Genomic DNA, 12,661 nt, shown 5'->3' with positions numbered 1-12,661 from the left:
CGGGGGGCAGGGCAGAGAAGAATTCAGTTCAGAACTCGGGACCCTCTGATGGTCTCAAGCACTCGTGGTTTCATTAAATTGTTAAATGTTTTTTTTAAACATTTTATTTCGAGACAAAACAAGACGTTTCAACAGTATTGTTCAATAAGTGTGATGCTCCGAGGTCCTTGGCGGCGCTTCAGAGACCGGTCAGCGGGGCCCCAGCAGGCCCGCTTTGGCAGCAAGAGCCTCGTTCTGCTGGATGTGGTACTCCTGGAATCTCATGGAGATCCGCTGAGTCATCTTCAGGTACTTTTGTAGACACGACTCGGAGCAGCTGGACTGGAAATGTCAACATTTTACTGAACAACTCCCAACATGCATTCACCCACAAACCGCTAATCATAGCTTTGTTGGACCACAATACACAGCTTTCAGCAGCTGAGGTTCATGGGTAATGTAGTATTTGGTTATGCGGCATCAGAAGCGTAGAAATGTGTCTTGAAGAATCATCACTCGTTTGACAACTCAGGAAGTGCAAGTGTGCTGACGGGAAGTAGACTCACCTCCTCTGGCTTCACCTCCCTGCCGGTGAAGTCTTTGACGCAGTCCATGAAGCAGTTCTCCGTCACCTTGTTGTAGGTCCCCAAGAACTCCTTAAACTGAGAGTGAGAGAGATAGTCTTTAAACTGAGAGGATCAGACTCTTCACTCTTCGTTCACTGATCTCTCCATCAGGGTCTCAACGAGAAGCAGGTACCTGTTTGATCTGGTCCGACTCGGTCACCTGGACCGCCATGGTTCTGATTCAGGTTCTGAGTCTGAGGAACAACCAGAACGCACATCAGTGTTAGATACTCTTGAATGAATCTGGTGTTAAAGACTATCATATGTAATCTTCTTCCATAAAAAGTCTAGCGCAACAACAACCTTTTTTGCGCCACGGCCTGGCCTTCACATTGTGGGTGATAAATATGACGTAATAAAATGATACGACCGGCATAAAGACTATTATAAAGTGCATAAAAATACGAGTCGGTCCCATCTCTGGGTTATTCAAGCACAAAAGCAGTGAAATATATGAATAAAATGGTAGATAAATGTAAATAAATGTCTAAGACCAAATTTTGTATTATCGTTTTGAGTAGAAATGTAGTCTGCCACCTTTCACCAAGATTATAAAAATGGGACTGAGAAATGACTCCATACTGCAGATCAAGCGTCATGGGGTGTGTGCAAATGAAAAAAGACCATTACAACTTTTTGTTTTCAAATAAAAATATGTATTATTAATTAAAAAAATATATTTACACAATATACATTTTCAGAAATAGAAAGCAGACCCAGGCTGGAGGGGCTGGTGGTGGTGAATCCTCTGTAAAATAAATAACTACTAGTCAATACTAACTTCACACAGTTAGAACAGTTCAACAGGTGTACATGTGCAGCTGAGCTGTGACCTACCTGGTAAACAGTGTCAGTCTTCCACGACAGCCTAGGTTCTGGTGGCTGAAGCGAAGCTGCATGTTGTCCACTGCTGCAGGTGTGAATCCTCTCTGTAAAATAAATGACTACTGGTCACTACTAAGTTCACTGAAAGAAAGTTACGATTGCACACCAAAACCCGTGACAGAGATCCAGCAGAGACTATGCTCAGGGCCTGAGCTAAATGTGCTAACGGCTAATGTAAACAAACTACGTGCCTACCTGCATTACGCCAGACTCGAGCAGCAAGGGATCAGCTAAATGTGCTCACTCTGCTAGCATAAATATGCTATTGCAACATAAAGTTTAGTATCTAAATATACTTACCCATCTTCAAATGGATCCCTTCTGTCTGCATATTCCTCTTGGTCAGAGGAGTCGAAGCCTTCAGGGTCGTCCTCGTCGCCAAAATCTGTGCCACAGCTTCCTCTCTAGTAAAGTGCGCCCGTTGCATAATATCTATCTTCTTTGACTGAAAACGCCAGTGTGTTTACAGAGTTCAGGTGTGTAGTTACATGCTAGTTCTTTGTGAGTTTCTTTGGTGTTCATTGGTTGGTTATTTTACAAAATGTCGACGGACACATGATTCAACAAATCACAGTGAAGGATTTTGTATGACTAGTATTTTTTTGACACAGCGTCATATGACACGCCGATGCCCCCAACTCTTGTCTGCATGATGGTAAAATGTTGCAGGGGGAAGGCAGCGGAAGCATGAAATATCCTGCGGTCAAACATTAGCCTCGCGGGGGCCGATTTGGTAGGGTTAAACCTTTAGTCCAGTCTACTCCATAACTTAACCCTTTAGTCCAGTCTACTCCGTAACTTAAACCTGCTTCACAAAGACAGGATGTTTCATTCATTCTTTCTGTGCAGCCCGGTATCAAGGGAACCACGGACCGGTAACAAGGGTACCAAGGGAACCACGGACCGGTACCAAGGACCGGTACCGGGCTGCGTCCGGTGGTTTGGGACCGCTGGTCTAACACTTTAAATCCCGCCTCGTGCCCGTGGAGCAGCGCGCGGCCGCTAAGAGACGTTTAGATGAACGGAGTCCGTCTGCTCGGGACGTACGTCATCAGCTAACGGCTAACGTTAGCGAGCATTAGCTTCCTCTGTGACTTCCGGGTTCAGTTCAACGTTTCCCTAAACCATTAAAGTACAAACTCCCGCGCTGCGGTCTCACCTGAGGACGACGTGGTAATGTCTCACTTGAAGCTTTTTCAGGCTGAAGGTCATGTGATCGCCGTCTCCGTCTCCTTATTCGGCTTATTCTTCGATGGTTTTCCTGGCGGACTACAAACTGACGATCCCGGAGCTATGCGCCACCTCGTGTCGCGGAGTAATAATATATATATATATATATATATATATATATATATATATATATATATATATATATATATATATATATATATAGTAGCTCTCCAACGACTGCGTGGCCCAGTGCATGATGGGAAACGCCTGGCTGTCGCCACATCAGAGAGCTGATGCTTACCGCTTCAGTTTGGTCGAGCAAGTGAAACAAGGGTGTTCACACCAAACGCGACAAAGACAAATCGCACTTCGACAAAGGGGGCGTGGCTTATCGCCGTCGCTTCTCTCTGTGAAAAATAGTGATCTTTTCTGGTATCGACTATGGAATAAATAACCACCAGTTCTGCTTTATACTTGTTGTGGAAGTCCCAAACATGTCGGAAAATGAAACGCCCTCGTGTTCATAATATTATCCGTAGTCCCACAACAATGTCTGAATGACGGCCGCTACCAGCCCTACTTCAGGCAGACCAGCATTAGTTTAATTCAGCTACAGCAAGACTCCGGTGGAGATGGGGTCCGTGTACGTTTTGTTCGTTTGTTTTTTCGTTCATTCGAATATACGGAATTACGGAAATACCATGGTTTCTTCGTTTTCTGTTTCAAACCAAAAACGGGAAAACGAAACACCACTTCCGTTTTTTCGTTTCTGGCGTCTGAATCCAAAAACGAGAAAACGAGAAAACCAAACTCGGAATACGAGCCGATTCTTTTCATGTCAAAATAAAAGCCTGTATAAAATATTCTTATTTACTGTCTTCTATGGTGCAAATACGTAGAAGGGTAATGTTAGAAGAACATTAATGTTAGAAGAACATTAATTAATCAATATAAATAAATAAACCTGGATATGTTAGCAACAGTAGTGACTACAGGCAGTTTAATATGCATGTATATATTACGCACACAGCATTCAATTAATCGATGCATTGTTTAATGCAACACAGTTCATCATATAGTTTAATCAAAGTCATTTGTGTGTGTAGAGTTATTGATGTTAGAATCATATTTATATTTCCACCTCATTGTGCCGTTTCTTGAGGTTCACCTTTCTACCAACAGGTGGCAGTATACGTGTATACATTAAATTACATTTGCTTGTGTCTTTGTTAATTAACTAGGTTATTGATACAGATGTATTTAATGACGTTTATTTCCTCTGATATTTAATGTTCATGGTTACTTTGCAGCATAGTTGTATACATCATGTATTTACTTGTTATATTTGTGTCATTTTAGAACCAAACATTCCTACATGGAACAGCATGTTTTGCTCAAGGCAATAAATGACAATTAAAAAATAGAGACGGTTGGTTTATTCTTATTAAACACCCATATAATTATATAATACCTCGCTGATTGATTTGTCACACTTAAATCCTGCATTGAATGGTACAGAAGGGGTCAAAGGGCCAAGATGAGAAGATATGTTTTTACATTATCAGTTCAAGAAAACTTTCCTTAGCTAATCAAACAAAAGCACATTTGAGCTTTTATGTAACTCGGTTACAAGTTAAAATAACTTCACCATGTAAACAACTTACCATTTCAAGTTAAGAGGACTTACATTCCAAATTTGTTTCAACTTGCATATAAACGTTATTTTGACTGATAATTGAAAGTGTGCTTGTTTTATAAAAAAGAAATGACCAATAATTCTTACTTCTGTTCAAAAGATATAAGATTTATTTGAAGAAAATATACACAGACTGAAACATTCGCTACAAGTACATCTCAACACACCCAAATGGAAAATATATTAAAAAACATGACCTTTTCACTGAAGGACAAGAGACTCAAATGATTTAAACTGAAATCTGTGCACAGTTTTCCTAAACATTGTTCACACATACAAGTGGAGGCAATCTGACAGACAGGAGGTGTGGTTGTACTCTGACAAATTAGAGATAAATACAAAGGTTCATACATTTTCAATATGAACAAGAACATTGTAAACGCTCCAAAAAATGGAGACGCATGACTGAATTGGATACTTAAAAAAAAGGTGAATAATATAATTAGAGACAGATGAGATGAGGTCGTGTGGCTATGCAGAGGCAAAATGTGGGATACTGAGAACTTCATAAAACCATATAATAAAGATTTCATTTTTATAACATTTCTTAAACATAATTCTAACAGCCTCGCAAAAAGTTTTACGTGTTAAAACAACCAATCTACACGTTAGAAGAGTTTGCCTACGGTTTTCCCTTTTATATTTCTCAACCAAGGTTGACTTTGAGATGTGTTTGAGATTTACTGCCTATATCTATTATTATATTATTATAATCTTGGGCGACTGTGGATCAGCGGTAACAGAGACGTCCTTTAATCAGAGGATCGGCGGTTCGATCCCCAGCTGAGTGGTCGGAAGACTGGAAGAGAGAAACACAAGTACAGTACATTTACCATTTATCTGAGCCCATGGATTCTTGCTGAGGTCTGGTTTAACGTTCATGAAGGAACTCAAAGGTGCCGTTTATATTACGGGTTACTCCAGGTCAAGGCAGTAGATTGTGCCATCAACATGAAGCCTGTGGGCACGTCTCTGAGCCTTCAGAACGCCTTTGTGTCCCATCAACAGTCCAACCTACATTCATCCAGGGTTTTTCCATGAACCTGAAGACATAGAAAGACATTCACATCTTTACTGACATCTCCAAAATAGTACTAGTTTAATGTTTAGAGAGTCCTCGTTCAAAATCCCTAAAACAAAAACAGGTTAAGGAGACTCTGTTGGAGCCAAAATGGGGTTTATTGTTTGAGGGAATCACTGGGTGGTAGTGGGGATTCAGTAAAAAGAGCATATAGGTGAGTGCCAGGTGATGGGAACAGGTGTGTGTGGATGGGAAGCGAAATAGTTTTCGACCATGGTTGAGACAGCTTCTCGTGCCTTTCAGCCAAGATCAAGTGTTGCATCCTGTCTTGTGGAAGCTTGTGGTGTGACTAATGTATGATGATGATGACTTTATGCCATGGTGTCACAGATTAAATGTATGGAAAAGAGACAGTGCTGGAATGGACAATGGAATTGTTTGTGGCAGAATATGCGTCAGAACTTGTTCTCCTATTCATCCCCCTAGTGGCTCGAATATTTAAATAGGTTAAGGTTTGAGCCTCTACAGACTCCATTGAAAAGGTATTTTGCAATTATACAAAATCTCTATGAAAATGTGTGGGTTGGGTAATAAAGCTAATGAACACAAAATGTGTTACATTGTCGTGTGGGGCCCACATTAACATTGCTCTGATAACAAGAACTGGACATTGACCCCCCCCCATGTTCTCATTTGTTTATTATTTTGATTGATTGTTAATTGTTTTGTTTGTTCGCCTGGCATCTGTTTGTTTATCTGCACGGGAGGTTTGAATGATTTGAGAGGTTAATGTTGGTTACGAGGATTAAAGTTCAGGCAGGCACTTGGGTCAGCTCAGGGGTCCTTTGGTAAGAAAGCGAGGGAAAAAGCTACGCTCACGCCATTCAGTAGAGACTAGAATAGTCTGCCGTATGTAGTGTGGAGCTGATCAGAGTGTTTTGTTGTTAGAGTGATAATCTAAGATGATATGTGTATGTATAAGAAAATGTTTGATTTATTAGTCGACTAAAATAGTCTGCAGTATTCAGTGTGTGGCTGATCAGAGTGTGTTTCTGCACTTTCAGTGCTGTCAGTAAAGCAATTCTTAAAATCCATGCACGCCTGGATCTCCTGTGTCTAAGTGCGCAACAGTCGCATTACAACAATGGAGTGGAGTAAATGTGTAAATACAGTGTTTTACATCATCACACATCCGGATTATGTCGGAGGAATCCTCTGGAAGATAGTAGCATGGAGACCAAGCAGGGCAGCTGTTCTTCGGTTCTGGTTCGTATCCTACAAAAACAGACAAGAGAGATGAATGCAATACAAAAGGTATGATGCTAACTTGAGCACAGACAAGGCCTAAACACCACCGATGATGTCCACAATGCTGGATTATTCTGCATGTCCGTTAGAGGAGAATGCACAAAATTTACATTTCCACATCACGTACTGGACATTCTTGATGACATCTGTAAACAGAAAAATCAAATGAATTGCAAGATAGGTGAAAATGTGTGTTTCACAAAAATCTAATAAGTGTTTCAGATAAATCTAATATTTTTATTTTATATAAATATACTCTATGCTTAAATGATCAATCTTTTACATTTTTAAATATTTAAAACAAAAACAGGGATCAAGCAATTTTGAAGCAAAAATCCTCTAGTTTACAAATGAAAGTATAAAGCAAGTATTACACATCTCAGTTTCAAATACACTTCCAGACAGTTTATTGGGTTAGCTCAAACGTAATATTCAATAGTTTACATTACACTTGGACGCTCAGTGTAACTGTGTAAAACATAGCAAAGGGGATTTTAAATTAATGTTTTTAATCTACAACAGGAGAAAACTATTTCCCCAAATCAAATCCGTGTCATCATCTCTGTGCCCGTTCTGCTGTGTGGGCGCAAACACGCAGCGCGCGCGCAGACACACACACACACACACACACACACACACACACGCACACCATGAACCAATAGCTTACACAATAGGTCAACCATTTGTTTTAGAAGAAGTTTATGGGTGAAACTATTAAAGGACATTGTTAAGCTAGCTAAATTAAAGCCTTTCCAGACCATTGAAAAGCACGACCTAGTTACAAAACTGTGTTACATTACTAACGTTACACATGCTATTAATTAAGAAAAATACTTAGTCATAATTTAAACTCACCTTCATGCGCCCAAGCAAAGCGAAAAGAATCCTCTGGTCAGTTGGCTCTTCTTGTTGCAGGTGGACAGAAACGGTGAATTGCTCCGCCTCGATTCACTGGAGGTTGTCAGGTTAATTGAATCCCTCCGCCGGTGGAAATAGTCCTTTCTTGTTTACTACAAAATGCCTGTATTTTCATTGGAATTTAAGTATATGATTTATCTGCAGTATTTAACCAGTAGATTATGGCCAGGCTTCAACCTGACCATGGTTTAAAAAAGACAGTTTACCTAAAACACAAACATGACAGCGTTTGCTTTTTTAAACCCTCACTCCCGCCTTTTTCTGTCTCTCCTTTTTTTTACTGATGACTTAAAGAGCCAAGTTCAATTAACACTAGCAAATCTAAAGAAGTAATTATTGTAAGTTTAACTAAGTTTTAACTTGAACAGTTAAGTTCAAATCTAAAACTTGTCAGAGCTCTTTGAGTTAAAGAGAAGAAGTAAGTGGACATAACTAAACAGGGCTGTGATGTTTTACAGTTCAGCAACTAATCACTTCTTTTTTTACATTATTTGAAAAGCACAGCTTATTTCAAAAATAAAAATCCAGTTTTATTCTCAACTTTTTCACCTGTACATGTGGCTGAAAAGTGAAGGAGTCATCAATCAGAATACCCAGATATTTATAAGAGTCAACGACCTCTATTTCACTTCCTTCAAGAGTGACCACCGAAGGGATATTCTGTGGCCTATTCCGACTGTTTGAAAACAACATAAGTTTAGTCTTATCTGTATTTAAAACAAGTTTCAGTTGAAAAAGGGTATCTTGAACAACATTAAAAGCATTTTGCAGGAGATCAATTGCCTGCACAAGAGTTGACTCACAGCAATATATCACAGTGTCATCAGCATAGAAATGACAGTCAGTGTCCAGCACATTTTGGCCCAGATTATTTACATAAATAGTAAATAAAAGTGGTCCTGATACGGATCCTTGTGGCACACCTTTACAGACGGTAGCAATATAGACCCTCATATCTGATGCACTGAGACTTATTCTCAAGGTAGCTCGTGAACCAAGTGACTGCTTGCTCTGAGAGCCCTGAGTTGAGGCGCCTCAGCCTTAAAACATCATGATCAACTGATGTCGAATGCTTTGGACAGATCAATAAACAGTGACGCACAGTGTTGCTTCTTGTCAAGAGCAACACAAATGTAATTTACCACTTTCAGTGCAGCTGTAATAGTGCTATGTTTTTTCCTAAAGCCTAACTGGTTGGTTGATAAAATGGCATTGCTTTACAAGAACTCCTGGGAGAACAAAGGCAGATTTCCAATTCATTGGTATTTCGTTATTTTTCATTGTCACATTAAAAATATATGGACGTGGCTCTGCAACATAATCAGCAGCCAATTTCAAAAAGTAAGGGTCTCTATACAATCAGGCCCTGAAGGTTTCCTATGATCTAAGCTAATGTTGGTCAAATGCTGTGGTCCAAATGCCATTGAGATACAAAAAGTTTGACTAAATCGTACAAGAGCACAAACCAGATGAATTGGTTACATTTACTTCTTTGCTACCATGGTGCCTGTCTTGTGACCTCAGAGTGACCTCTGGAGCTGTAGGGGGATGCAGACCGTCAGGCTGGACTTGGGCTGGGATCCAATGCAACAGATTACCAGCTCTTTAGCATGTTGGACAAACCAGCATGGCACTGTCTTATAATAATGAAGTTCCCATCCAATAACACTGGTATGCAGAAGCCTGCTTTGGGAGGGGGGCTGTTTAAAACTGTTGAAAACTGTGACTGTAATCTGAGAGGAAAAAAACATGTCCCTGAAATGTAGTAGAGATTGCAGTTTAGTGACATTGGAATGTATTTTTTGTGGGAGATAGGAATGTTTCGACGGGTTATCTCTAGTGACAGAGAGACATCATCTTGAAATACAATATTAGTTTCCTCCTTTGTTGTAAATTTGATTAATTTGACCTAGGAAACTAATATTGTATTTCAAGATGATGTCTCTCTATACAGGGACATGTTTTTTTCCTCTCAGATTACAGTCACAGTTTTCAACAGTTTTAAACAGCCCCCCTCCCAAAGCAGGCTTCTGCATACCAGTGTTATTGGATGGGAACTTCATTATTATAAGACAGTGCCATGCTGGTTTGTCCAACATGCTAAAGAGCTGGTAATCTGTTGCATTGGATCCCAACCCAAGTCCAGCCTGACGGTCTGCATCCCCCTACACGGTCTGCATCCCCCTACACTATTAAACCCCTACAGCTCCAGAGGTCACTCTGAGGTCACAAGACAGGCACCATGGTAGCAAAGAAGTAAATGTAACCAATTCATCTGGTTTGTGCTCTTGTACGATTTAGTCAAACTTTTTGTATCTCAATGGCATTTGGACCACAGCATTTGACCAACATTAGCCTAGATCATAGGAAACCTTCAGGGCCTGATTGTATAGAGACCCTTACTTTTTTAAATTGGCTGCTGATTTTGTTGCAGAGCCACGTCCATATATTTTGAATGTGACAATGAAAAATAACAAAATACCAATTAATTGGAAATCTGCCTTTGTTCTCCTAGAAGTTCTTGTACAGCAATGCCATTTTATCAACCAACCAGTCAGGCTTTAGGAAAAAACATAGCACTATTACAGCTGCACTGAAAGTGTTAAATTACATTTGTGTTGCTCTTGACAAGAAGCAACACTGTGCGTAACTGTTTATTGATCTGTCCAAAGCATTTGACACAGTTGACCATGATGTTTTAAGGCTGAGGCTCCTCAACTCAGGGCTCTCAGAGCAAGCAGTCGCTTGGTTCACGAGCTACCTTGAGAATAGATCTCAGTGCATCAGATATGAGGGCCTATCCTCTGATATTGCTACCGTCTGTAAAGGTGTGCCACAAGGATCTGTATTAAGTCCACTTTTATTTACTATTTATATAAATAATGTGGGCCAAAATGTGGTGAAAAGGAAGTGAAATAGAGGTTGTTGACTCTTATAAATATCTGGGTGTTCTGATTGATGACTCACTTTTCAGCCACATGTACAGGTGAAAAAGTTGAGGTTAAAACTGGGTTTTATTTTTGAAATAAGCTGTGCTTTTCAAATAATGTAAAAAAAAAAGTGATCAGTTGCTGAACTGTAAAACATCACAGCCATGTTTAGTTATGTCCACTTACTTCTTCTCTTTAACTCAAAGAGCTCTGACAAGTTTTATATTTGAACTTAACTGTTCAAGTTAAAAGTTAAACTTACAATAATTACTTTTTTAGATTTGTTAGTGTTAATTGAACTTGGCTCTTTAAGTTATCAGTAAAAAAAAAAAAGAAGAGACAGAAAATGGCGGGAACGAGGGTTTAAAAAAGCAAATGCTGTCATGTTTGTGTTTTAGGTAAACTGTCTTTTTTAAACCATGGCCAAGTTGAAGCCTGGCCATAATCTACTGGTTAAACACTGCAGATAAGTCATTAACTTAAATTCCAATGAAAATATAGGCATTTTGTGGTAAAACTATAAAGGACTATTTCCACCGGCGGAGGGATTCTATTAACCTGACAACCTCCAGTGAATCGAGGCGGAGCAATTCACCGTTACTTTCCACCTGCAACAAGTAGAGCGGACTGAGCAGAGCGCTGAGGAGTCTTTTCGCTTCGACACATGAAGGTGAGTTTAAATCATGACTTTAAGTATGTGTCCTAATTAATAGCATGTGTAACGTTAGTAATGTAACAGTTATGTAACTAGGTCGTGCTTTTCAATGGACTGGAACGGCTAACTTTGTGGCTTTAATGTTTAGCTTGCTTAACAATGTCCTTTAATAGTTTTACCCATGAACTTCTTCTAAAACAAATGGTTGACCTATTGTATAAGCTATAAGCTATTGATTCATGGTGTGTGTGTGTGTGTGTGTGTGTGTGTGTGTGTGTGTGTGTGTGTGTGTGTGTGTGTGTGTGTGTGTGCGCAGAGGTGTCAAGTAACGAAGTACAAATAGTTACTTCGTTACCGTAGAAATGTTGGGTATCTATACTTTACTGGAGTATTTATTTTTCAGACGACTTTTTACTTCTACTCCTTACATTTTCACGCAAATATCTGTACTTTCTACTCCCTACATTTTAAAAATAGCCTCGTTACTATTTCATTTTGGTTTGTTTTCATTCCGGCTTGTCATCGTTCAAAAACACACACACAAAAAACCTAGCCAGATAAATCGCGCCATCAGGATAGAGTGAATTTGATTGTGGTTGGATGAGAAGTATAAACATATACCATTCCGACACCCTATTGGTTCTCTACGCGATGCACCTGCAGACGACACAAATCAACCATTACAAATCACGCCACTCTCCGGCAAGGACAGCAGAAAAGCCGATTAAAAAGATGTCCGTATCAGAGAACTCCCAACCAAGTATCAGCGAGGAGGTTGATGGCCAACAAGACCAGCCAACCCTTGTACATCCTTGGCCGTACCTGGAAGAATTTTTCGAGATGGTTGGGTGCAAAAACAATTCATTTAGAATGCGCTGCAAGCTCTGCGCACCCAAGTACCACGAGCTAATGGCTTTCAAAAACTCGCCGTCGAATTTGAAAAAGCATATTGAGGTAAGCTGAAAGTTTGCTATTATTAGTCAATTATTGACCAAATATTGTAGTAACCTAGTAACGTACATTTGCCATGTTTGCTATGGCTATGCCTAGGTGCATGCCAAGACATGCCATGGTTTGCTTGCTTAGCAGTAGCTAGGCTATGCTTCAACGTTGCTAGTTCGTTTGGTGGGCTCTAACTAACGTGTGTTTGTTGACGAAAGCTTCGTAGCGTTAGCACATCACTACATAGTGCCGTGTTGGATGTTTCCTTCCGTGTCTATGACTGAACGCTGCATAATTAATTGTTGTCCCTATCACCGTTAACTTTCTTACAGTAAACTTAGTATGACTAGTCGTGTTGGACCTCCATTATGTGTTTGTAAGACCGTAACTAACGTGTGTTTGTTGACGATAGCTTTGTAGCGTTAGCACGTCACTAGGTAGCGCCGTGTTGGGCTCTGTGTGAGATTTGATATTCGACTTTAGCCAATTGTTATCTGAGCTTATATTATTTATATATGTAACATCTCTATG

At 39.9% G+C, this 12,661-nt stretch overlaps 1 protein-coding gene across 2 annotated transcripts; it reads right to left on the bottom strand.

Annotated features, from left to right (window-relative positions):
* Nucleotides 1–102: 102 nt before the first annotated feature.
* timm9 (translocase of inner mitochondrial membrane 9 homolog) lies at nucleotides 103–2,755 on the bottom strand. Of its 2 annotated transcripts, XM_079216491.1 has the most exons (5): nucleotides 1,791–2,592; nucleotides 1,443–1,534; nucleotides 739–799; nucleotides 546–641; nucleotides 103–321 (listed from the first exon to the last, which is right to left on the bottom strand). In XM_079216491.1, the coding sequence occupies exons 3-5, from the start codon at nucleotides 775–777 to the stop codon at nucleotides 190–192; spliced, it is 267 nt and encodes an 88-aa protein (XP_079072617.1). In that variant the 5' UTR covers nucleotides 778–799; nucleotides 1,443–1,534; nucleotides 1,791–2,592; the 3' UTR covers nucleotides 103–189. The 2 variants fall into 2 exon arrangements, with proteins under 2 accessions (XP_079072617.1, XP_079072616.1); XM_079216490.1 differs by lacking the exons at nucleotides 1,443–1,534; nucleotides 1,791–2,592 and adding an exon at nucleotides 2,650–2,755.
* Nucleotides 2,756–12,661: the final 9,906 nt, after the last annotated feature.

The sequence above is a fragment of the Taurulus bubalis genome, assembly GCF_910589615.1.
Source record: "Taurulus bubalis genome assembly, chromosome: 1".
Taxonomy (NCBI): Eukaryota; Metazoa; Chordata; class Actinopteri; order Perciformes; family Cottidae; genus Taurulus; species Taurulus bubalis.
Note: the sequence above shows the minus strand (reverse complement) of the source record. Positions and strands in the feature narration are given on the sequence as shown.